General features: G+C 41.5%; 2 protein-coding genes across 3 annotated transcripts; one reads left to right on the forward strand and one right to left on the reverse strand.

Annotated features, from left to right (window-relative positions):
* Positions 1–797: 797 nt before the first annotated feature.
* On the forward strand, positions 798–21,421 carry RB195_021065 (uncharacterized protein; the record flags this gene model as incomplete). 2 transcript variants are annotated; one of them, XM_064207596.1, is made up of 14 exons in its annotated part: positions 798–819; positions 2,843–2,956; positions 3,389–3,507; positions 3,558–3,714; positions 7,995–8,161; positions 8,228–8,320; positions 8,479–8,560; positions 8,677–8,780; positions 10,976–11,168; positions 13,827–13,930; positions 14,357–14,475; positions 15,614–15,758; positions 15,817–16,054; positions 20,811–21,421. In XM_064207596.1, 14 exons carry the CDS (start codon positions 798–800, stop codon positions 21,419–21,421), a joined length of 2,268 nt encoding a protein of 755 aa, XP_064063477.1. The 2 variants fall into 2 exon arrangements, with proteins under 2 accessions (XP_064063477.1, XP_064063478.1); XM_064207597.1 differs by lacking the exons at positions 10,976–11,168; positions 13,827–13,930 and having other exon boundaries at positions 20,811–21,140; positions 21,225–21,421.
* Positions 21,422–21,667: 246 nt separating this feature from the next.
* RB195_021066 (uncharacterized protein) lies at positions 21,668–26,764 on the reverse strand (the record flags this gene model as incomplete). The annotated part of the gene is made up of 8 exons (XM_064207598.1): positions 21,668–22,000; positions 22,059–22,195; positions 22,273–22,384; positions 22,501–22,604; positions 24,675–24,790; positions 24,890–24,963; positions 25,640–25,749; positions 26,485–26,764. The coding sequence occupies 8 exons, from the start codon at positions 26,762–26,764 to the stop codon at positions 21,668–21,670; spliced, it is 1,266 nt and encodes a 421-aa protein (XP_064063479.1).
* Between the last annotated feature and the right edge of the window lie 417 nt (positions 26,765–27,181).

Below are 27,181 nucleotides of genomic sequence, written 5' to 3' on the forward strand. Positions count from 1 at the left end.
GTCACACACCCTATAATCCAGGTGTTGATCTTACGTGATTAGTACAAATCGCAGACGCTGAGTGGGTTTGTAGAGTTTGATTGGAGAAGACAGTATAAGAGATTATACCAAATTGGTGTTTACATCTCGTAATCCACACTTCCTTCTTGCTTATTTTACTGAAGATTTGATACACGCGGATTTCGACAGTTGATCTCTGGAAAGTTTTTTTGTAATTTTGAAAACTAGTTATATTGATATTTTCGTGCGAAATGATCATGCTCCGGAGATACTACTGCTCTCACTTGCTGTTCTTCTTTGCTTAGTAACAGTTCACATAATCTTATCTCAGCACCTGACTGCAGTGGTATGCAGACATAAAGTCATCATCGCATGTACCCAGTGAATCTTTACTTTGGCGTAGTTGTCATCTCGTTCCAAACACATGGGATTCAGTATATCGGATATTTGGAGTTGCTGAATAAAATGAATAGATTTGTTGCACTGATAAACACATGACTAGGTCCTTTCAAGAAATCCGAGAGAAATAAATTTCTTTTAGAAAATGATAAGAATAACCGACAAATTCCTAAATTTACGCCATATTTCCACGTTGCGACTACTGAAGAACAAAGATTAGGAGAGCTTCAGTTGTTGCAGAGTTAGTTAGGCGCCACATCAGTAAAAACTGCGACTGTGCAGCAGTTTGTACGAAAACCTACAGAATGTCACCTGGCGTCTTATCAGAAGGTGTGTCTCGTAGTTTGTAATAAAATCATGTAAATGCCTACGATTCGCTTATCACTCTCTTCACTGTGATGCAGTTTCTAGTTGCACTAGGTAAGTATTCCTACTGAATCTCTATCATCACACATTTTTTTAGTTATCTTTCTAATTGTTATTAGTATCAGACACACCTTCATTCACTTTAATTATTTGCGGCGTATGTGGAGGTGTTACTTTATATGAAGCCAATGCTGGAGTTTCTGGCTATGACGACCTATTGTTGTCAACTATTATAATGTAACGCGATTTCATTAACTTGAGCACGCGTTTAGGCTGGTCGTCCAGATCTTAAGCTTGATTAATTGGACCGTATTTACAACAACGATAAAGTAATAATGAGCATAAAAGTACGGCAGAGAGTGAAAGGAAGGTGAAGAAAGAGAAAAGGATGTAAGGAGTAGTTCCCTATTTCTGGGTTCCAGTTTTAGTGAAGATACTCGTCTTTGGCGCCCATTTTTAAATCCTTTTCCTAGATCTTATGTATTGCTGACCTAGAGAAATTTGTCTCCGCATCTCCTGGCACTATAGGGAGTGTACCACGAAACTCACTTAGTATGGAAACACGAGGAAAAGCGTAGAGTTTGGGTTGTAGATTGCAGAAACCAGCATGGCTCCGCTCAACTTTGCCTAATCGTCGTAAAAAAACGGCCTTGGAACGGCGTTTGTTCCTACGAGGTACATTAGAGCACGTCCCATTGTGAACGATCCGGTCCCCTCATTAGCCTATTCGTTGGTTTTATTTGAGTAAGCTGGTGAGGAGGCATCACTGATCTTTGACAGTTCGCTCCTGTCTGCGGCGCACAAATAAGGGTGACACGCTGCAACTGATTTCTTAGGGAAGATCGCTGTCTTCCACGTTATTTTTTTAACGATACTTAGGGGAAGTTGAGCGTAGCTATGATGGGTTCTGTAATCTACAATACAGGCCTTACAGTTTCCCAGAGGTTTCCGTACTACGTCAATTTCGTGATAGGCTGCCTTTAATTGCTATGATAACGTTTTGACATGGAGAGTTGGGTATCATGTTTTGACGCATACTGGTTCAATACGTGTCTTGATGGCCACTGACTTGGTAGTGTAAGCGAACTGCTGTAGTTTTCGATTGATGTTGAGAAGAACGACGGAATTGATGGCGGACGCCGTTAAGCATGTCATAGTGAGGGTGAGTCTCATTGTGGTAATTTTCGAACAACTACGGGGCACATTTTGATGTAGAGGAAAACGAGTAGCATCAGGGTTTACTTTGTTCTTAACGGTTTGTCTGGGATCAATGTTCTATCATCTTGCAACTCAAATGGAACTAGAGCACTGAATAGGCTTTCTGGGAGCGTTTACGTTGGTTATGTGCGCTGGAATTCTACTTGCCTGTATGTGTTGCTCCTTCCCGCGTCCACTGTCGAAATTTGTCTTGGTTTTTATTTGGTCATCAGGGAGACCGGAGTCAGCAAAAGTAGGAATTCTGGCAATTTTTAGTTTACGGGAAAAAAATCACTCATGTACTCGGGCAGGGGGACTAAGGAAACCTCTATATGCAAACTTTCTCCTTTCCGAACCATCTGGTTCTTTCAAAATTTATATTGGAAAAATCCACAAAAAGTTGAAAAAGTAATTTTTTTCCATGTAAATTCTGAAAGCCTCCTCAAGACCAACAATGTGGACAAAATCTGAGCTTTTTTGGCTATCAAATTCTGCATGATCCACGTTTAAACTGCTGAAAACTACGTATCATTGAACTATTCATCTTTTAAGAGAAGTTCCAAATTCAGTGAAAGGCGAATAGGCATCGGAGGATTTTGCTACGAATAGCTGCTAATATAGAGGGAAAGGAAATGACAACTGGGTAAAATTTAATCCCTTTGTTACCCATTGTGTACGCAGTCGCTGCCCTTGAATTGCAGCATTTGTTCTGCACAATACAGTCATACTTGTGCGAGCTATCTATGCATACCTTCAAAGTTATACTCCAATTTGTGGCAAATTTTGTAATAAGGAATAGTGGAAAAGACAAAACTTCAAATAACAATATAATTTCCTGCATTCACAATGAATGATAATAGAAAACATTGCTTCTTTCCAGCTGGTTGGTTTGTGGCGTGTGCTGCTATTCCAGATTCAGCTGGAACTTCATTCATTTTTGGTTATGTACGAGATGCAAACTGGAATATCACCAATCAAGTACTTTCAGTCACAGGTACTATTCAATTATCTCAACTATTTTCGTGTGGATAGCGTAGAATACCCTCGCGAAAAGGTGTTTTGCAGTCAGTTTCTTTCCAACAGTTGCGTTTTTGTGACCAATGCTGAATTTACTCTTGAGCTTGAAATATGTACATGTTTCTTATGATGTGAGCAGAAGCAAAGACTCTATACTAGATGATGGATATACAGCCTCGGTAAGGAGAAAAATCTGTCGTAGATCTCGCTTTGATTAAAAACTAACAGAAAATATGCCTTCAAACAAGAATTATTTCTGCGATGTACAGTAGAAAAGGAACCCTCTTTGTTCATATTGGTTTCTTAGGTGGCACATATCATTGCTAGACCTCGGGCTAAAAACCTGAAACGTAATGTTGAGCTGTACTGCTAGATAGAATTTGACACTTTTTAAAACTATTTCATTTAGTTCTAAACGGAAACTCTGTGGATTGTAATTTTACAATCAAATACAGAGATAGTTACGATGAGGAAAAAAGTCCTCTGCAAACAAGAACCTTCAATGTGCCGACTGCGAATATGATTGAGGTGAAAAACATTGTTTTCGAATATTCGTACACAACAGTGATAATTTTCAGGTACTAGTACCATCTTGGTACGGCTGGCAGTATGATAGTGGTGGCATGCAAGTAGATACAGGTCCGAAACAGCTCATTTCTGCCCTTAGTACATGCCCAGTTACTTTGATTGCAAACAACTATGACAACACTACATTTCAAGGAGATTCATACCTAGGTAAGCCTCAATATTGCGACAGAAATCACCTATAAAACAGTGATCTGTGGTCAATCATTCAGTTAGGAAGGCGGTTGAGCACAGATTCTCCCAAAACGTTCCCTCTTTCCTCTCATTTCCTATAGCATTGTCGGTCATGTCGCAATTAAAAAGTGAATATAATGAAAAATTTGGAAAAATAATTCGACGGATCAATAGATAAATAAATAAGTGTAAACCAGTAAAATTAACAATCATGCTTCATGCTATATAATAACGCGCTTAGTCCGTGTGTGTATGTATGTGTGTGTTTGTCTGTGTGTCACGAAAATATTCCATAATGATGCAAAACTTGCACCGGTGGGGTGCCGAACCATCGCCATGCTCCTGATAGGGGGACATTCTACCTTTCCACCATTGTCCAAAGATGTATGTTAGTTTTGATAGGCCAAGTTAGTTTCTGTCATATGTTAGTGAGGGCAAATGAACTTTTATGTGCTTACAAATTTACAGACTATTATGCAATATAATAACGGGCTTATTCTGTCACGTGCGTGCATCTGTGTGTTTGTCTAAGTCATGAAATTCCAAAAAGAGAGGGAGACGAATATCATGGCGTCGGTTTGGCGCGTTGGAACTCCCAATGTGGTAAAATTGGGTGAGACGGGCCCTACGGCGTCGAATTCGTGCCCCGGAGCCAGAAAACCACGGAGTGGGGTGAGACTGGTCTCGCTGCCTCGGATTGGTGCGCGGGAGCTCCAACATAAGAATGGATTTCTAGGACTCATTCACGTATCTGTTTCCAAGCATATTTCCCTGATGCTGCTAACATCCTTTCTCCCCAGAGTACACACATACAAACGGCTGCTTAGATGCAATACAAGCCAATACACTTTCAGGTGGTCTGAGTTAGAGTTTTATCTTCATCACTACAATGATGATATTCACCTCATTTCATGTCAGCACATCATTCTGTGCTAATTTTTGAAAGCGGAGGAAGCTCATACTTGGAATAATGTTTCCAAACTGTGGGGGATTGAGAGACGCATAGATGTAAAATCAAGTTTGATTATTTTCGAAAATATATTACTGACGCGTTTAGGAAGAAAATCATGAAATCTCTCATCTATGCCTAAATTTTTGAGGAAAAAATTGAAGAAAGGATTGATAAAAAAAAAAACAATTACAATTTTACAAAAAAAGTCACTACTTTTATTTCTTATTGATCGGTGAGGGCGAGCTAGATGAACACTACAAAAAGTGTGAAGTCCGACTTTAGCCGTGCGTTCAGACTGGTGAGTAGAATAAACAGAGATGGATAAAAGTAAATTTACGACAATTACACGCGATTTGAAGGTGATTTAAGCGATAAAATGTCCTTGATTGGGAATTATTGCATGGATCTGTGGGTATTTTGGCTGACTGAAATAAATATTTTCAAAGTTGCGCAAAGGAAACCTAGAAGAGTAAGTTGGTGTGCGTTTTATAGAGGAAGGATTGCACTGCAAAAGATTTAAACTACCATTCTAATTGCATCCTGACATTTCTGAATGTTATTCAAGAAAATGTTGAGAATTTTAGCGAATTTCGCAACTTTTCCTGAAGTAACTTTTGAGAGAACGAAAAAAAGAACATGAGAACTTAAGACAAAAGTTTAGTATGAGAAATCCTCTCCTATCATGTTTATCAAATTGAGTAGGTTTTCGTAAGGAGTGAGCTGAGTTCTTGGACTTTGTTGGATGTCACACACATTTTGACGTGCAGCTGTAGATGTGATTGTCGCAGTTTTCCTCATTGCGGGACTGCGATAGTGGGACTGAAAAATCCGTAGCCTTCCTTTTGTAGAGCATCAAGGGAATTATTTAGCCAGAAATTCTTTTATTTCCGTATGTGTCCTGAATCGTTTCAAAGGTGGTCGAAAAAAGTCGGAAAATAGATGTAAAAATTCGCAATTTTTCTCAGCTAGGTTTCGAAGAAAACTAGAAAGTTGGAAACACTTTATTTTGCAGAAGTATGAACAAAATTTGTTTTCTATACAACTCTGCAGAAATTGTGCTGATCAGTTTCCTGGCGGGGGGTGCGGAACGGTAAAGAGGGTCCCGGCGAATTCTCCGCCAATGCCTCCGAGACATAACGTGCCCAGTGGATATGGCGGAGGATACGCGGACATATCTCGACGAAGTCACGCTCCAGTCGTTCAAGAAGACGCAGACAACCGTCTTAGATGTTCTTCTAGCCACAGAGACGAAGAAAACTGCGCAGTTACAAGGAAATATGCAAAGAAAAGTGGTGTGAGCCGTCGAAATTACCGAATAAGTCAAAGAATAGTAGTGTTAGATAGAAGTACATGGGATTTGTATGGTGTTCTAATAAAGAAGAGGAGTGAGTTTGTCTTTACATCACCTTCAGAAAGTCTAGAAATCTTACCAAATTTGAACTCTTTATCTTCCTGTAAGTTCCAAGAAGTCAGAGATACAGAAGGTCCCTCTGTCCAGAAATAAATTAGGCTACAAAAAAGCTCGGGATTTACAGGATAACGATAATTCTCATTTACTTTTGAGTTATTTTTGAGAACTGGAATGTTCCTTTTCAACGAAAATTTTTATGCACGTAATTTGAAGCTATTAGACACATCCTTATCTCATCCTTCACGTGAGGATTTCTCTTGCTTCTGTTACGATTACTAAATTGAGATCACCTCACGTTACAAAATTGCAGTGAATGTGTCTGATTCTCCAGAACAATTTAACAGATAGTGAATTACATCCTAGCCGGTGATGCAGCGTATGATTAGCGGTAGGTAAGCAGAGTCAGTTATTTAGGTCCCAACGAAGTGAATCTCTTTAGGACACGCACCATCGCTAATTGTTCTGACGAGGCATGACAGGGGCATGGTCGAAATTCCGCCGGGACCCTCTTTACACGCACCCGCGAGGGGTTAGGGGGGAGGTCGTTAGGTAGGTACCCACGGCCGACTCGAGTAAGTGTTTGTCCACGTCCATCCATATCACTACGTCACTGAGGTCGTGCGCCATGTTTGTATTGCAATTTCATTATAGAGTTGGTTTCCAGGAAAGGTTCAAGAAACAAAAAGATAACAATGTGGCAACGTATAAAGTGAAAAAACGAATAGAACGAAAATATTGAAAATGAAGGGAAAACGTAGAAAGTTTCTAGAAGAACAAAACAACATCAAGGTTGACAATTACAAAATTTTTACCTTTGTGATGGCTTTTGCGTGACAATTGTAGTAATCGGAAATTTTGTGACACGTTTGGTGAAGACATCAGAGTAGTGGCTTTCAGCTCCGGAACAGAATAAAATCTGTCATTTTCTAGTGTCAACTTGGCTTAAGTTTTTTTCGAACCGCCATGTATTCGCCATTGAAGCTGAATTCTTTCATCACGGTTTCAAACATGTGTATTTTTCATCAGATAAAAAACCTGTTGCTTCCACCTGCGTGCAACAGTGCACCCAAGATTCATCAATGTCTCGCATTTTTTCATCTCATTTTCTTTTTTTGAAAGCATTCATTTGATTGAATTTTGAACTGGTTCTGTGTGTGCGTTGAGTTCGTAAAGCAACAACTATTCAAACGTCCTGCATTGACGCATTTATGCGGGTTTTTTTTTTTTGAAATAGAACCAAACGAAGTCTTACAAAATATGTTAGTGTTAATCGATAGATTTTTCACTTCATCTTTTTGAATTTTGAGTCTTAAAAGCTCCGGTTTGCTTGTTCCACACAAATAAAATATGCGCTTATTTTCCATTTCTGGCATTTCATGAGCAATCGTTTGATATATCTTTATAAGAAAACGATTGATACTCCGTACAGAGCCAATAGCAAAGATAACATCCCCTGAGAGACATACTTCGCACCTTATTAGAAGACCAGCCTGAACGTCCCGCTAAAGCCGGACTGCAGAGTTTTTGTAGTGTTCGCTTCGCTCACCTTCATCGATCAATAGGAAATAACAGGAGTCACTTTTCTGTAGAATTATAATTGTTTTTTTCTTCTATCAACGTTTTCTTCATTTTTTCTCACCAAAAATTTAGGCATAGATGAGAGATTTCATGATTTTCTTCCCAAATTCGTCAGTACCATATAGGCTTGTTTTCTGAAATGAATCATTGAAGTTATTTCATCTTTAGGATCATTTCGAGCAAATGCTTGAAGCAGAGCACTTTGGAATCCATGAGAATCAATTTAGAAAAAAAAAAGCATTTAATCGACGTTGTGTACAATGTCGACCGTGAACTCTGAGTTTCTTTTGAGCACATAACTACGAGATCGTTCAGTTCTACCAAGCACGTGGGCCCGATCCGGATATGTCTATGCTTTTACTCTGCCACCTGCCTCTAATGATGTGACGAATCCGGGAAATCAGCATATTTCTATTATTCCAACCCAAAAGGATGTTAATGGGACCTTGACAATATTTGGAAGTGACCCACTGACGTTCACGGTCAGTTGAAAGAATTTTAACTAAAATGTTTTATTTGGATTTCAACGATTCACTTGTTTTTGGTAGGCAAAACCAGATGGCGCAACAACATACTTTGTGACCAAGACCCCAAGACAACAACCATACACATACCACATCCAGGCCGATGGACCTATTTTGGTAAAGAAAATTATGAAAGAAAAATTTTTGTTTGTGAATAGTACTAGAAGTAAAGATTCTCCAGTAGTAAAAGAATAGGTGTAAAGTATAATGATAGTCGGTATTATTTATTTTCCTTTTTCAAATAGGAGAGAGCATCCATTTCTATTGTCTTTTAGATTCTCGCTGGAGTGACCTGCGCCGGAAGTTATCGAGCATGTGATCATGCAGCATTCATGCCACAACCTCTACCATCTTCTGGTACGTGCCGGCCATTTTCTCTTCGTTAATCCTTGATTCTAATGAGAACTTATTATATCGCGATCACCTCCGCGATGTGTGACTCCGAGCTATACATTTCAATCTAGTACTTCCAGCTTGTTATCAGAATCCCACTCTAAATGAGAACCATCCAGCTTGCATCACCATAACTAATGGTTTCTACGTTGATGTCTCGGCATGGTGCTCAACAATACAGAAAGTAAGATCGTAACATTGTAGAAAATCCACTCGAAAGAAATGTAAGCACAGAAGTTAATATAATAACAAGAGTTTTATTCCGTCATCATCAGTCTTCCACCTTCGTCTCTCGCTATGGTCACCCGAGTTCTTTCATTGGTTGTATTAATTCTTAGTGAAACACGAAGTATTTACTCAGTCGAAATGCTCTCTTCAATAGTGGAACATCGTGCAAGCAGTCACGTACAGGTGGCCTGAATTCAAACGTTTGCAGGTCACTAGCATTTCAATGTGGCGCTACAAGTTGATTGCTTCCAGCTAGAGGTTTCAGTTATGCAAGAGCCCCGCAGCGCCGACGTTCATCAATATATCCGTCAGAAGCAAAATTTAATGCAGCATGCTGATTGCAAACTTTTGATCGAATCATTCTTCTGAAATAGGACGGAATATGAGTAAGTAGTATGCCTTTTAAAATAGGGAAAGTAGCGTGTCAATGCGATTAAGGGAGGACTGTGTCAAGCAGAGAAAGGATGTACGCTGCAATATAAACACAGTATTCACCTGGTTGAACAAGTTCGGCAGCGTCTATGGAGTTCTAACGTTTTCTTCCTAGTTAGCTGTGCAGTTTAACTGCTCATGCGGCATTTGTCAGGCATCAGATACCTGCGGTAGCTTTTGTTTCGTTGATGAATATTGCTTTGTAAGATCACGGATCGATAGTGTTCACTCGATAAATGAAGAAGCCAACGAGCAACAAAAGGCACACACATCCCACAGATCGTAGGTGTATAAAAAGATCGACATCGTCGTTCTACTTCAATGAGTTGTTGTAGCTGAAAAGGACTAACACCAGCGCCGAACGCTTCATCCGCCATCCTTTAATATCTTTTATGCATAGCGGTGATGGCATGCGCAGAGTCAAGCGTGTAGTTGGGCACAAACCCCGCTGAAAACGACACTCTCATCTAATTCTTTGTAGAATAGCAGCATATGTGTAGCAGTCAAAATGCACTCAAATTTTATAGCAATCAACATTTAGTTATAATAAATAGAAATAAAGAGCAAATTGGCGTTTACTAAATAAATTGAAATGCAATAGTGTTATATAACTAATATCAATAGATGAAATCCATGAGATGACGAAGATTGTCCGTTCAATATGGATTGACGAAAGGATACCTGACTCTTGGAGACACGCTATCACAATTCGTCTCCACAAGTGGCTACTCTTCGCGGAACCTAGGAATTACCGAGGAGTATCACTGCTGCATGTACAAGATTTTGGTGCGGATCATCCTAGACCGGCTAATCAAATATCACGATGAAATTATCCGCGGAGAACAAGCCAACTTTCGCCCTTGTCTGTAGACAATTGATAAGGTGTTCAGTGTGAGGAAAGTGACTGAAGTGTAGCAGCTTTCAGAAGAGGCCTCTAGCCCAATTAGCTCTTCTGTACTTCGAAGCCGCTTTCGATTCTCCTCACCACGGCCATCTTTTCAACGCGCCTTGCGCTGATGGAGTTACAGGAAAATTACTTTTAGCAAACGACTTGAATAGAAGAACAACTTCTTTGAGCACCAACTTGATTTACTTCATCGTTCGAAGTTGAATATGGAGTGAGACAAGAGACCGTGGCGGGATCCTTTCTGTTCAAAGCTGCTGTCGATGAAATAATGCGAAGAACAATTGAGCATTGTCCCGTTGTTTTAGCAAAGTCTCTACGTCCCTCAGTGGATCTACAGTACGCGGACGATGTAGTAATATTCGCTTCAAACAGAAGCTACAACATGTTGTTAACCTTGCTTCGAAATTAGTTGTAGCCTACGGACTGCGACTCCGCCCTGATAAATGCGAGCAAGTGTGGGTCTCCTTGCGTCCCTCAGCGGGAATCTGGGTGGACAGACAACCTATTGAACTTGCCGATGAGTTCTGCAATTGGGCTGTATGTTGAGAAACTATGGTAGCCACGACAGAGGTATTCAGCAAAGATGCGCTAAAGCCATTTCTTTCAACTTACTTATTGACCTTTCATTCATTGACCAAGAGCCTATGGTCGACCTCTATTGAAAACGAAGTAAAGCTAAGAGTCTACCTATCCTCAATTCACTCCATTATTATGTACCGATCGGAGGCTTGGGCAGCGCTGTCGATGGTGATGGAGAAGATTAACTGCATGGAGAGAGAAAGCAGATAGTCTGCCATAGCAAATAACTTTAGTCGGAAGTGGATATGGTGTACTGGTGGATGGTCATGGGAATACATCAACATCTTGTCCGGCTTTCTGAACTGGTTAATGAAAACCGTCTCCTCTTCTTCAGTCACGTTACAGGAGCACCTTCTGATCGTCTTGTCCAAGTTGTCCTAGGGATACTTCCAGATCCTAACTGGAAAAGGCCACGTGGCCGAAAACGTAAGTTCTGGGTGGAGGTGGTGAGGGAAGATCTGAGGACGCTCGGGATTGACAGGCAGTTCAGTTGAGACGTAAAGTTATGCCGTTTATGGAATAGTGACGGATGGATAAATCTTGTGCAAGCTGTAGCTGAAGATCCAATAGGATAGGCTCGAATAGGTTTGAGAACGACACACTCCGTCGAAGATGCAGATAGCCGCATCAGCCCGTAACACCCGACTGCCGAATATGTCGAATAAGTCATTAATAGTTAGTACCATAATGGATATTGATATGTAGTGCTGCGATTAAAGTAAAAAAATAATATAATATAGACGCCACAGATACCTCACTACAAGGATTGAAACTGTGTCAACACGTATGTCTACATACAAGTTGAAGACATGGAGAAGTTTTCAGAGTGTATCCGACTACACAATTTTTGTTTTGACAGTAATAACGAACGGTCGAGAGGTCGATCCTCGCTGGAATTCTTCCATTTTTGCAAGAAAGCAACTAAGAAAGACGGAGGGGAGGTTTTAAAAGCATTTTTACACCATCTTCTACTACTTGTACACAAGTTTTTACCTTTGACAGTCATAAATAGTTAGATCCCCTCTGAAAAGCGGAAAAAATTACTGAGAAAAACAGTTTGGATGTATTTTTTCTGGAGTGGTATTTGCAGTATTATTTACAGAATTTAGGGGCAAATTAGAGTTGATTTTAGCGATTAAGACTGACCATGATTGCTGGATTGTTGAATTGGTCGCATTTTGTTGAAATAAACATTTATAAAATAGCGAAAAAGTTATCTGGTAAGGTAGATAAGTGTGCGTTTTGTAGAGGAAGATTTATCTTTAAAATAGTTAAATTACCTTTTTTTTTAAGAGACTCTCTGGTTTTTTTGAAGCTAGTCGAGAAGAAGTTGGGAATTTTAGAAAATTTTTCAATATTTTCTCGACTAGCTTCTGGGAGGGAAAAAAATTGGAAAATTAAAACAAAAATCTAGTATGAAAAATCCTCGCCCATAATGTGCAACAAATTGGGTAAGTTTTAATGATTACGGGTGCGCCCTTGAAAAAGTCGGTGTTGTTTTTTCGATGCTCTATAAAAAAGGTTTTTGATAGAGCATTGAAAAAAACCCTCAACTGCTAATTCTGATTTCTGTAGGTGTTTGGTTCTCTCAGAAGCTGGTTGAGAAAAAATCGAAGATTTTAGAAAAAATTTGGAATTTTCCTTAATTATGTTCTGAAAAACTATGAAAGGTAGCACCAAACTTTGCACAAGTATACACAAAACCTCTCTCCACAACGGTGGAAAATCACATTGCATGAGATGGGTGTGAGTGTCATTAATCAGCAACTCGTGTGGCCTATTTTGCTTTAATTTAATCGCTATTTCCGGCTGCAGATGTCTATTTTCGCTTAGTAGCTGAATTGCAGTTGTTTCTTTGAGCGATAATTTGAAAATTCATCATTGTTGGACAAAGAATGTGCTCTTTAAACTTTTTAACAATTATTGCAAAAAATTCTGTCAGGGATTGATCCCTGACCGTTTCAATAGAAACAGAGCTACATGGCGTCGCTTACAACTTACGGAGGCAACACTTGTGTCATATTGGCTAATTAATGGGTGTCACTGAATTCTGAATTTGAATTTTTCTCAACTAGTTTCTGAGAGAACCAGAACACCTACAGAGATCAAAATCGAAGCCGTACAAATATGCGATCAATAGGGAGAGCCAGTTTATCTGTGTTACCTTTACCAACTTGAGCAAGCGAACTTCTTTCTGCAACTATGCTTCTATTTTCACTTACTGATTTTACATCCTTGTTAGCTACAGATGATCTCGTTTGTCATCCATTCCTAGACGAATTTCCAATTCGATTTGCTAAAGATCCGCAGTGCTACAGAAACGTAGCATTGCGCATTTTAATTTTAAATTTAATTCTGAGTTTTGCACTTCTTTAATGTGTTTATTTAACGTCAACTACCTCTTCGTCTTTTTCTCTTTGTTCTCTTTACTTTTTTCCTCCTCTTCCGACTCTTCCTGCGAGCTCCTCCTGCTCCCACACCTCTCTTACGTCCCCTGTTGAGAAATTCTCAACGTTCGCTTGACCCTGTGTATGTGCAACGAAAATTTGCACTTTGCAATGAAGTATTTTTTTCTACTTGGAGGCAACATACAACCAATCTGACGTGGTGACGGAATCCGCGGGAAAAGCTAGAGATGGGTTTGTGTATTGCAGGATCACGGGTGGTTGCACTCACCTCTGATCGTCGTGAGAAACGGGGTGGGAACCACTTTGGTTATTACGAAGTATATTAGAAAGCTCCTCTATGCACTCGTTCTGGTCCCCTTAGCAGCCATTCATTGGTTTATTTGAATAGGCTGATGAGAAGATATTAGTGATCTTCGACCGATCGCACCTGTATGCGGCGCGCTGCAACTGAAATCGTTTTAAAAACGTCGTCCTCAACGCCGTTTCTTACTACGAACAAGAGGAAATGAGCGGAAGCACCTCGGATCCGCAATCTACAACCCTCACCTTAACTATTCCCGCGGAATCCTTCACCACCACGCCAGATTCGTGGTACGCTGCCTTCAATCTAAGAAGTGAACCCATAAGGAATGCTCAAGGCGCAGATTTTAAAGAATTACATTTCTCTTATATCTAGTCTTTTTGGGTGGCCATGCTTTCTCGCTGGTATTTGCTAACAATGTCAAACGACTACGTATTTCGTATCTGTCATACAGCAGCTGTATTGATTATGATCATCGGGTGAGAAATACATGCGAGTCTCGATTAATTACGGCGCATCACGAAACTGACGATGTTGGGATCTCTGTGAAAAAAAAAACCAAAAAGTAGCATGGCCCCACTCAGTTTCCCCTTAACGTCCTGAAAAGGGATGGAAACAGCGTTTGTTTCTACGAGGTACGTCAAAACGCACCACCCCTGCGCATGCACCAGTTTTCTCAGCAACCTTTTCAATGGTTTTACTTGAATAGCCTGACGAGGAGACCACATTGATTATCGACCGACCGCTCGTGGATCAGAGACCTCAACATCGTCAGTTTCATGATATGCTGCCTTTAAAAGAGAAAATGCCATGCAAAATTCCTCTTTTTTCAATGTATTGATGAGCTTTTCTTATTTGTTGTTTGAACTCGTACCCGTTTGCTCCTTACTGAGGCATATTTTCAGCTGAAAGTGACCGGCAGTAGAGGTACAATATCAAAAGAGTTCCTGCTATCGCCCACGAAGCAGACATCTTTATTATCTTTTGACGCAAGTTTTGGAGGAGGTGTCAACATGCACAGCGAGTAAGTGTGGTCAATCTCTTCTCAGCAGCGAACTCTTTTAAAGGCAGCATTTCACGAGGTCGACCATGTTGGGGGTCTCTGAGCGTGAGCGTGGTTGTTCTAAATCCCCTTTAATCACTTTGAAAATGGCGTGGCATACACCTTACTTCCTACGAGAGATGTTACAACGCGCCATTCTTGCACCCCATCCTGTCTTATCAGCAGATTGTTCATTCAAGCTACGGTTTTACTTGAATAGACTGCTGGAGAGATGTCCTTAATTTTCGGTCGTTATCGTACCTCGTTTGAGCTAAAGAAGTTTCCCACGCCATTTTAAAGAACGATTGGGGAAATTGAGCGTAGCCGAGCTCATACTCGTAATCTACACTCCGAACTCTATATTGTCACACAGAGACTCTAAGATAGTCAGTTTCGTGATATACTGTCTTCCAAGCAACAGTTTCTCGACATATCTGAGGTTTCTCTCTTTATCCGTTTTGCTTAGCTTACATAAGGTGTGCCTTAAGTAATACATACGAAAAGTATCCAGCTTAGACACTGCAATTTTCTTACAGTCTAGTGTGATTTGACATTGAAACGTTTCTCAAATTCAATTTTCATTTCTTTAACTCTACTGATCTTACGGACCGTTTAAGAAGAATTGTGTGCGCTCCTGAGATAGTTTATCCGAGTAGGAATATAAGGTGGACTCGACACAGGAACAGGGAGTCTGCTGAGTGCTAATTGCCTTGCGTTGGGCAAGCTTTCCGCTGACCTACAAGTGATTGTCGCACCCGGCGTAAATTTCCAGTTAGCCACCTTCCACTGAGTCTAACAATCAAGTGCGCAAAAAAAGAACGGACAATATCGATACTTTCCCAGGAGAAATGATTTTGATACTCGTCATTAGAATATGCTAAAATCTCAGCTGAGAGGTTTCTACAGCGTTTGGAGCGAATGCAGACGAAAATCAATAAGATCGTCTTAATTGTACAGCGGATCAACACGTCCATTTGATTAGTGGGCTTAGCTCTGCCCTAAACTAATGTCTCTGTAGGCAAATTGCTGTCAGAGAAACTGAGTTACGGCGCGCAGAACAAATACAAATCACGTTCTTCACAGTAGCATGAAGACAATATTTTAGATGTGATTTCTTTAGAACTTCTACAGTTCACGTAACGCGATATCACGATTTTTCTGCAACTGGGAAACAAGGAGCTTTCATTGACGCTGTACCATCCATTAGTCAATTTATTACTGGTAACTCTACATTTTATACAAGGAACGACAACGATCTCATAGAGGTGAGACAAAGAAAATCCAACTATTCGCAGGAAACAATATGACGATAACAAATCACAGGTGATTTGCGTTGTTGCTGTGTGCACTTCTTCAACAATAGATGGAGTGCCTATGTTTTCGCTTGATAAAAACTATACCACCATTGGGATGATTGATGGTGTAAACTATTATGCGCTAAGCATTATTGTGCCCGACAAAGGCTTCCATATCATCCATTCGGGCGCAAATGGAACTTATTCCTATTATGTCGTTGGACAAAACCAGAGCGGAATGTATGGGTACATAGGAGGAGTCAATAGTGAGTTTCTTGCTCCTTTTCGAGAAATATCTTAAAACGGGTGGAAAGAGTACGGGTATTTTCAAAATGTTCTCACCAGGATAAAGAAGCCGTTTTGGAAGACCATGACGGTAAAAATTGAGGATGGTTACGTTTTCCCCAATTGTAGTTAAGAGAAATGGTCAATAGATATGACCAAGGACTTTGTAGGAATCGCCCAACTAAGATAAAAAAGGAAGATTTTGATTGTAGAACGGAAGCTTACAAGGTGCTTTATAAAGTATTTAATTTTCAAGGACCTAAGGAGGTTATCTTACAAATAATGAACATCTTAGAAGTGGGTTCGAGAAAAAAAAACAGAAGCAAAAAATCAATAAGAATCCCTAGGAATCCTCATAGGATACCGTCTCCAGGAAGTTCTTTTGCTTACCTCCCATTTGTATTTCACCAAAACCTTTGCAGGCATCTGATCATAGTCATTATTCATTTATTTGTGGAAAGAAATAATAGAAAAGCCTTCTGAGAACACTGAATTATCTTCAAGCGTACGTGAGCGAATAGATTGTGGATGACGTGCGTGCATACGTGAGCGTACACGAGCTGCATGGCGTGCGTGAGTTGCGCGGTGTGCTTATGGTAACGAATGTGTGCGTATGGTTATGTGCGTATACGTGAAGTGTGTGCACAACGTATAGTCTGGTCAAAACCACAGTAAGCACGGTGCAGTTGCGTAAGCAGTTGCCCTCAAAGAGGCCCGGCGGTGATAGCGGCTGGAATCGGGGTGGGACCATCGCGAACTGCAGTAATGAACGGTTGCAGCATGAGTACTCACTCGATCCTAACCGTTACGTTTCACCGCACTGTTTTGAGCGTAGCCGCTTACGCAACTGCATCGTGCTTCATGTCGTTTTGACTCTACTGTATGCAAGGCACGCGTAAAGTGCAAGGTCTTCGCTATATGCTTGTGGGTAACGTATGCGTACAGTGCGTGTAGGTGCCCAGAGTTTGCGTACGGTTTGGGTGAAGTGCGCATAAAATGTGCGTAACGTGTGCGTAAGAAGTGCCTAAGGAGTGCGTAAGGTTGAGTGAAGGAACAAAGAAAGTTCGCAAAGAGTTTGTGAGGCGTGCACAGCGCTTGCGCATGGTGCAGGCAATTGTGCGTATGGATATGTGTTTGTGCGTAAGGTGAACGCAAGGAGTGTGAAAGGTATAGACACTGCGCTTTGAAGGAGCGTAGCGGCTAGGAGCGTAATGAACCTTTGCTCGCACCACCCATCACTGCAGTTAACGACGGTCCCACCTCGGTTCCAATTGCTGCCTCCACCGCGCCAATTCGAGCACGTACGCAAATGCACTGCAACTACACTCGTGATTCATGTCGTTTCGACCCGACTATAACGCATGCACGCATAGAGCGAGACCAAAGTGTGCGTAAGGTGTGTGCAAAGCGTGCATAAAGTGCGAGCAAGGCTGCACATGTATCCGCAATTGTGCGAAAGTTGCGCGTAAGGTTACGAACGTGCTCCAGTATTCGTAAGACGTCCGTAAGTGGTGCGCAGGGGTGCCTAGGTGTGTGCAGGTTTGTATGAACACAAGATGTGCGTGTCTAAATACGGCTGGATTGCGCACATATGACCTCTGATCATTTCGTATTCGTCAAGTAGAGTGTATTTTCGTTGTTCACACAATCACAAGTACAATGGGCTTCTGAACACTGGTTAATTACGTACTGAGCGCGTAAGGAGTACGTAAGTTTTGCGAGAAGAGTGCGTGCAGTGGTGTGTATATCCACAGGGACTTCGTACGGCCTGCGCAAGGCGTGTGCGGGTGTGCATAGGTTTATGCGTGTGGGCGGAATTGTGCGTGAGCTACGCGAGAGTTGCGCGTAAGGTCGCGCGTATGTGCGTACGTGTGCATCTAGTGCTTGCAAAGCGTGCGTAATATCAGCGTGCGTATGCATAAAATGTGCGTAAGGTGCTCTTGGGGTTATGCATGTGTGCATAAGGTTGCGTGGAGTGTGCGCTTCTTAACATATAGGTATGATGGGGTAAAATATAGTTGTGGGACACTCTGACGAACCGAAATCGAAGTGCTTTGGTGAGATTATTTGAGGTGATTCTTGGCGGGAACTCCCGCTGTGCCAGTACTGTACCTGCAGTCACAGCGCAAAAAAGATCATGGAGCACAATTGAGTAGCTGAGTCAGTCTGGGCCCCAAAACCCAAGCGTCAATCTTAGAGGATCCACGACATATAGGTTGAAGCTACTAAGAAAAAGGAAGACGGAGCTGGAACTACTACTGTTTTAACTTCATCAAATCTTCCAAACAAGGGGGAAATATAGTTGTAGGACCACTCAGTGGCACCCTTACTTCTGGACGATGTGTCTTACTTTTTTTTCTCTTAGTGACTTTTGCTTACATGTCATAGATTCTCCAGAACTAATGCTTAGGTCTTAGGGCCCGACTGATTTAGTCATTTACTTCCAGAAATAAGGGCGCCACTGAGTGACACGAAAATGAACTCCATAGCAATCCACGATCACTAAGCATGCACGCAACAACTTTATCCACGCATTCTCGATTTGTATTCGCAATTTCGTTCGGTTAATCCGTCAGGTTAACCTTTATGAAAGCTGTCCACATTCGTCTGCTTCGCGACTGTAACTGGACTTCCACAGTTAGGGCAAAGTCGCTCCTTCCGCAGCAATCCACGATCGGCGAGCCATTCGTCGAATTCCTCCTTCGACTTCGATGCAAGCTCCGGCCAAGTGGTCATCAGTAATCTGAGTGAATTCACGTAGAGTCAGGAAGTTAGAGGCACCCATTACGCCAATGGAATGGTTCAACGACGAGAACGGTTAACGTGTTCTATGGATGTCTTTGCGCCTGTTGTGCTCCATGACCTTTTTCGCGCTCTGAGTGCAGGTACAGTACCGGCACAGTGGAAGTTCTCGCCACCAATCACATCAAATAATCGCACCAAATAAAGTAGGGAAGCCGTTCCATATGGGCGCGTCAGAGTGTTCCCAAGTATATTTTACACGGTATGATGTGCTTATGGAGTTTTTAACTGTGAGTATATTTACATGTGTCCGTAGGTTGTGCGTATGTTTACATCTGCGTACGTGTGTCCGTGTGTTGTGGTGTGTTTTCGAGTGGTGTATGTGTTTCGAAATTCCAGAAAACTGTCGGTGTTGCACCAATTTAGGTCTGGCTTCGTAACGGATTTCAGGTCGCCTATGCCTGTAGGGGTCGTAGATTGTGGGGAAAAGGGTGATTCCGTTCATCTCTTTCTAATCGCCTAAGAAACGGCCCGAAAGGTGCGGCGCGTGCACAAGGCTGTGGCGCTCCAATCGAGCTCGTTGTAGAAAATAGCAACCGAGAGCGGTCGAAGTCGCATCTTTAGGCCTTTTTTTTACGGCGATTAGGAAGAGCGAACAGAATCACCCCGTTCCCCACACTCTACGACCCCGTATACGAATACTCCATCTGAAATCCGTTCCACTCCAAATTCGTGGGGTGATGCCTTTAACAACCACGTATTGATTGTTCACTACAATTCACTGATTTTCGCCTTCTTCTCCCATAGATAAGGCAGAGACTCACTGACTAATATCTAAATATCTATATGTGGATTTTTACTACACGATAATCACAGGCATAGCAATCACGCTACCCCTTCATGTAGATTTGTCGATTCTTACGCGGTTTATAACCCACTAACTTCTGCCATATAACTGTGCAAGTTGTACAGTTCGTGCGTGCCCAAAACGTATATTCTAATGACTGGTTGCATTTAATAGGAGGGCCACTACGAGCAGGAAGCAGACTCGATGTAAACGCGACCCAGAGGGAGTGTAATATAGGGGAATAGAAAAGAACAGTTAGGGCAAAACTTGCATTTTTTTGTGAGTTTAAAGAAGCAAACTCAACACTACTTCCTTCTACGCAAATTCAGATTAGTCTTGCTGACCGTTGGTTTTACATAATCTCATGTTAACTCAATCATTTCTTGACGAGCGTATCTCAACAACGGCCAGTAAGCCAGCTCCTCATGCAGAACCGTAGTAAAAAAAAACTTGAAGATGCATTCCATGTAGATCTTCCGCACCGATCTTTATGTGCGAGTCCTGAATGATTTTTGGATGAGAAAAGAACAACTTTCTGGAAACTCAGATTGCCAACAAGCTAGTGTAAGGCACAATAACAAAGTTGCTGCTCGTACAAGTTTCTCGTGACCATAAATTGAGGTCTCATCTATTACTACTCAAAAACTGCGTTTGAGAGGGCATCTAAAATAAAACGTTAGGATTTAAACGACTATTCGAAAAAGGCAAAGTTCTACATCTCAGCACTGGAAAAATCGTTGTCTCAAATGTGAAGTGTCGACCACGCAGCACATTTACTTGTCCATCAAAATTCCGCGTGTTTTTGAAATACTCGTGTTCTTCTCTCGCTCTGGTGTAGTTTAACTGTTGGTTGATAGTGATGATACCCCTTGTTTTCACGGATGGCATCAACATGATTTCAGAGAATTCCGTGATTTTTGCTAGTTTTTGTTGTCAGAAAAGATCCAAAAACGAAAACGTACACATCTATTCAAGGCTAATTTAAAATGAAAGGGAAGTGCTTCTTTGGAATATAATGCGAAATATTTTGCGACGTGTCGCTGAATTCTGTTCAGTCACCTGAGAACAAACAATGGGAGGTTTTTTTACCTCACCATGTTTCAGGAGTTCACTTCTGAAACCTTGTCTTTGCAAACTGTCTGTTTCAGTGCCGAAAATTGACTTGCTTCCAACGACAACGTCGAGTTCAACAACGACAGGTGGAACAACGACTACAATACAGCGAAGCTTACCCACTCAGCCTGTCACGTTGTCGAAATCAAGCCCGACGTCCACCATCGTACCAACCACAACAAGGTATAACACGAGACCTCCTCCGGCAGCATCCTCCAGCACAACGCGAGTTACGAAAAGTACAACACGGCAGCGCTCGATAACGTCATCGTCAACTGCTACTGTATCCACAAAGAGCACAGCAACGTCTGACGGTGTACGGAGCACTCTACGTATACAAACTTCCAGCATACCAACGTTGACAAGTAGGGTCACACCTTCAAAAGGGGTGAAAACCTCCCATTCTACGACACAATCAACTTCACAGCCCGTAAAAGTGCCATCATCAGTGACGCCTGCAGCTTCGACGCCACAGCCGTCTACGGCTACTAATACAAAGCCGCAATGGACGACAATGGGGACAAGAAAAACAACTTATACGTCTATACAAACCACAATGACAACCTTCACGACAATTACTTCGTATAAGCATTTACCAACTTATGCTGCGACATTGCTTATAGTTTGTCTGAGACTACTCTGGTAGATTTTTAATATATCTAAGTTCTCTCATAGTTATATCAGTGTGATTTACGCAAACAGCAGGTATACATAGCGAAATGTGTCTTCGTTCAAGAAAATAGTTGGAAGTGAGAAGCATATCTATCCTCAATGAAAGCGTGGAACTATTTTCAATGATTTTTCTTTGCAGCCAACAAAATAAAAACACAACGTGAGTAGAGAGATGAAAATGGCCTCTACTAGAGCCCACAAGACAGAGCAATCGTCAATTCTACAAAAAAAGAAGAGGACTATTCAAAAGGTTGTTGAAGTTATCTCCCCAAATAGGCATAGACTGTCTCCGAAGGAAATCTTTTCGAGGCCATGGCCTGATGTGTGAGCCATACAGATATGAATTGACAGGTGGTAGATACGTTTGATCGAGGTCATTGAAAAAAACACTGTTCTCCTCGTCTGCTCTATTGAAGGGGGTATATGCTAAGGAGCCAAGTGATAGGAGGATTTTGCTTAAATTCTCCTTTATAGCACTTCTTTCGATGTCAATCTTTGTATTAGTTTCCAAGTGCTTCTTGTATGTTGCTGCAGCCGCTTCGTGGAGCCAAACCTGAAAATAGCAACAACAGTCAACAATTGTTAGAAAACAATTAGCAGGATTCATAGACCTTCTCGGAGGGCACACTTCTTCTAGTTCGTGGTATTGCCAATCCTGGATCACGATGCTTTTGGTATTCAAACATACTCATAAACGGATCGATTGGTGCAATGTTGTGACCGTAAGTAACAGTAACGTTGTCTCTGACTGAAAAATTTAAGAAAGATTTACACCCTCCACATATCCCAGGAGGACTCTCCTAAACATAGATGTAATCGTCCTACATGCGTATATCTTTCCGGAAAATGGAAATCGATACGCCACTCCCTTAGAGATCGGAATGGGTACGTCAATATCGCCCTCAACACCATCATTGCCTCCATAGTCGTGCTCCATCTGGAGTGCATATTAATTTTTTTTTCGCAAATTTTTGCGATTGCGTGTGCCAACGATATTTTAACGGAAAGCACAATTTTGACGATCACTGTCTTCATTTTTCCTACTAAACTTACGCCAAAGCCAAAGTTCATGTGGTACGGGTTACACATGGGAGGTTTGCAGGTAACAGGTACGTAGGTCTTTGCCAGTTTTCCGAGAGGGAGCCGAGGTTGTGCATCTAAGATAATAAGTGTAGGAGCAGGAACACAAAACTTCCTAGTTTTCCAGTGAGGAAGAAATGTAGTGAACGCAGAGTATGTTCAAATGAGTGGACGCAATGCGCATTCGATTGAAGCCGGAAAAATAAAAGAGGGAATGTGAGTAATGCAGATGTGGAACATGCATGGTCAAGCATGCATTGAGAATTTCTCAACAGGGGTCGTGATGGAGGTGTTGAAGCAGGACGAGGGTTCGTAATTGTAAATTTGTCAGCAGAGGAGAAGAAAATGAAGAGAGCAAGGAGAAAAAGGCGAGGGGATTATCTATTTTAAATAAACTCATGTTAAGGGATGCAAAATGTAAGAAAAATAGAAGGCGTGGAGTATTTATCAGTGATTGTCCTGGTATAATTTCACACCTTTTGGTCCGCGACTAGTTTGGGATAATACTAAATAAATTAAGCACATCGAGATTAGGATAAATGCGAGGGGTCATGAGTATGAAGGCAAGAAAATGAGTGTAATTTGTACAACACGTTCTGAACGAAGCCTTGCTGCTTTGCCTTTAAGTGAGCTGTTATTTAAAAAATTTCACCAAGAAAACGGAAAATATTGAGTATGAGAGAAGGAATCAAGGAGTGAGTATTCGGTACCCATAGTCGGCTGAAGCTGATTGGGGCTACCATACTTTTGCACTTTATGGCGGAACGTGGTGTGTTGCCGGCGTTTTTACTGCGATTGTCAGGGATCAACACCTGACAGAAGTGGGGTTTTTGCATTTAGTGTACGAGAGTTAAAAGAGCACATTTCTCATCGGCAACGAATTTATTATTATTATCACTCGTAAAAAGCAATTTCGATGTTGCTACAGAGCGAAAAAAGATATTTACAGGTGCAATTAGGGATAAAATTAGTACAAAGTAAGTTCCACGAGTTTCTGAATATTGGCGCTCAAAGTAAATTCCATTCAAGAAAGCTAAAAGCGATGTCTGTAGATGGAGATTTCTTCTATATTTCTACAAAGTTTGGTGCTTCTTGCTCTCCTAGTTTTTTTTAAACATACTTGAGAAGAATTCCAAATTCTGCTTCAAATTTTCGAGTTTTTCTCAACTAACTTCTGAGAGAACTATAACACCTACATAGACCAAAATTTGCAGGCAGGGGTCTTCCTTGATGCTATATCAAAATATGGTATCGGATTTTTCAACCGCACTATCGTAAACTCGCAACGTGATAGTTGAGAAAATGTTGAGAAAATGCTAAATTTCTCAACTTATTCTCTACTGACTTTCAAAAAAATCAGAGGGTCCCTGAAGAAGATATTTTAACTCTTTTATAGCGCAAAGATTCCAGCGGGAATTCGAACTATTTATCGTCTGTAATCACTGCCTATGAATGGAATAGTGTGTAGGAAGAAGAAAATTGTGAGAAAATGCTTTTAGATTGTGATCTGCGCTGGTGCTGGTTGTTTTTAACATTTTGCAAAAATGGGAAAAATTCCGGCGGGGATCGAACTCAACCATTTGTAATCACTGTCAATAGAAAAAAAGTGTCGTCGAATACACGTTGAAAGCTTCCTCATTTTTTCAATTTATATGTACACATTGTACTGACTTACTTCTAAATCTTACAGTGAGCTATCAGTGGCGTCTACATTATTTTATTTGCGCCACTTTATATTAATATCAATTATAGCACTATTTATTGATATTTGCTATATTATATTATTTGATTTACTTAGTAAATGTCCAATTCGTTTCTTTAATTTTGTTTATTATAACTAATTTTTCATTCCTATATTAGCAGCTATACTAGAAAGAACGAGAAAGAAGGGATCATATTCTGGCGGGTCTTCTATGGAGGGGTCGTTATCAGGAGGGTTTTTTTCCAACTACCCGCTTGACTCTGGGAGCATGGATTGCGGCAGATGCATCGCGCCCACCCGATTGAGTCCTTTTGAGGGCTAGCTGTAGCGTTTTCTGTCATAATAACGGAACTTTGTAATCAAAGTAATTTGCAAGAAAAAGAGTTGTCCCCCTACTCCTATTCACAAAAATATTCAACTACGTTCAACAAAGAGGTCGGCTCACTCCTGTTATACTGGAGCGATGGATCGCTCATAAGTCGAATGAAATCTTCTTTGTCCAGATCTAACATGTTTACTGGCTGGTTCAGGTATCCGAACTTAGTCGTAGTGTCGTGAATTCTGTAAAAGTATGTTAAATAAGTATACACAACGCGGAAGACTTGTAATAATTCACAGTTAGTAATAACATCCAATAACAATAGAGATGTTTATGAGCACCTGTTAAAAAACCGTCCATAAATGTCAAGCATGCCCCAGGACGGCACAGCAATATTCATATCCCCTCCAATATGCTGAAACTTGTAAAAATTGCACGAGGACGATAATACAACCAGAACTCTCATTAAAGTGTTACAACCATGAGAAAGAAAAGCAGGAATGGTATTCTTTTTTAAAAGGCGGCATACCACGAATCTGAGGTGGTGCGGATTTCAGGTGGAGTATTCGTATACGGGATAGTAGATTATAGAGAGGAGTGTGGTTCCGTCCATTTCTTCCTAATTGCCACAGAAAACGGCCCGGAAGATGCGGCGCCGCACAGGGCTAGCGCGCTCCAATCGAACTCCTTGTAGAAAATAGTGCGCCGGGACGCTCGAAGCCGTGTCTTCCGGCCCGTTTTCTATGGCAATTAGGAAGAAATAAACGGAATCACCCTCCTTCCCCATAATCTACGACCCCGTATACGAATACTCCACCAGAAATCCGTACCACTCCTAATTCGTGGGGTGATGCCTTTAACAACCACGAGGTGTATTGATTGTTCAATATCTCCAGCTGAATAATAAAAGTGTGGGAACACCTATCAACCACGTACAGGGTGCGGCAGAAACAACTCCCAAATTTCGAAAGATCTCTGTGTGATCATCAACGCAGGCAGAGAAGTGCTGTCCACTCCATTAGGTGGGGGTATGTACATAGTAAAGTTTTCAGTCGTTATCATATTGTTACATATTGTTAAATTCGGTTTACCCTCGACACCGACGGATCCAAGTCGAGGCCACCAGAAAACTGATTGTGGAAAGGAAATACTGGCCAGTAATCGCCCAAGTGTGATCTGCCCGGAAGAGGCTCTTGAGGTCCTGCAAGGAATGTATTCATAACCGTATATAGTTGTGCAATCCACACTTGGAAAAACACGTGCAAGAGCATTGCAGGTTTGGCTACGACTGGATATTTTAGTCATTTCGTTTAAAAAAAACCAGGTGAGGAAAGCCTATTGCAAGCACTTTTATAACCGATTTTTTTTAACGGCAGCGTATCACGAAACTGACGATGTTGAGGTCTCTGTGGGCGAATATAGAGTTCGGTGTGTAGATTACGAGTATGAGTATGGTCCCGCTCGTTTCTCTCTACTCCTGAGGAACGGCGTGGGGCACCCTTCTGCACTCCGCGTCCAAGCGAGCGGCCCTCACGAGCCTATTGAAGTGAAAGCAAAGAATAGGCTGCTGAGGAAACGGGCGCGTGCACAAAGATTGCATTATTTCACATGCCTTGTAAAATCGAGCGCCGTTTCTAAGCCGTTTTTCAGGATGTCTAGGAGGTACTAACTAACGGTTCATATTAGTAACTCTGTATAGTAAGGTCAAAACGACGTGAAGCACGTACGCGATTGCGTACGCGGCTTCTCTCTAGAGACTTCGGTGGAGCGTATCGGCTAGGACCGCGGTGAAACTCTTGCTGGCACCACCTCGGTTCCAACTGCTGCCTCCATCGCACCGTTTCGAGCGCATACGCAAATGCACCGCAACTACACTCGCGATTCATGTCGTTTTGACCCGACTATAGTACACTCAACGTTGGCACAAATGTTTTACCTGGGATCATATAGACATTTGGAGCGAGCGTTTTCTTCTTCGGTTTCCCACTAGCATTTTCGTAAAGTCGCTTGTAGAGAAAGTCATACAGGGTATTTCTTCCTATCTCCGTATTCGCTTTATGTCCATTGTCTTCATTATCGCCTTCTTCGTGTACAGTAAGTTTTTCGGATAAGGTTTGCAACTGCCTCGGGAATAGTTCCTTGTTCGAGATGGTGTGTTCTTCGGCCATGGCTCGCGCAGGAATACAAAAGAACATTGTAATCATCATTCGCATCATCTGAATTCCTCTAAATCTTTATTACACAGAAATGAGAAAATAAAAAGAAGTCAGTGGTTGATGTAGACTGCAAACTGCTGACCATTCATGAGGTCCTTGAAAAGGCTGTGGGGCATACTCGGTTTTCGAGGCAGCATGTGTTTATAGGTGGTCATTTCAAAACTTGTAGACATTCAAAACTCAGAGCTCTAAAGTGAAAAGGGTTTGGAGATCAAATACAACTATCGTCAGTGCGAATTGTAAATTTGAGACCTCTGTGTTGCGCTCCATCACGCATCCGATGGATTTACACTGGATGTCGACGCCGTGTTATTCCTATTCAACTACGAACCCGATCTGCAAGCCATAGGCTGCGCTTCAATGATCCCATAACAGACAGCAGCGGGCAGTCCAAAATCAGCATTCCTTCTTACGCAA

The sequence above is a fragment of the Necator americanus genome, chromosome X (assembly GCF_031761385.1).
Source record: "Necator americanus strain Aroian chromosome X, whole genome shotgun sequence".
NCBI lineage: Eukaryota > Metazoa > Nematoda > Chromadorea > Rhabditida > Ancylostomatidae > Necator > Necator americanus.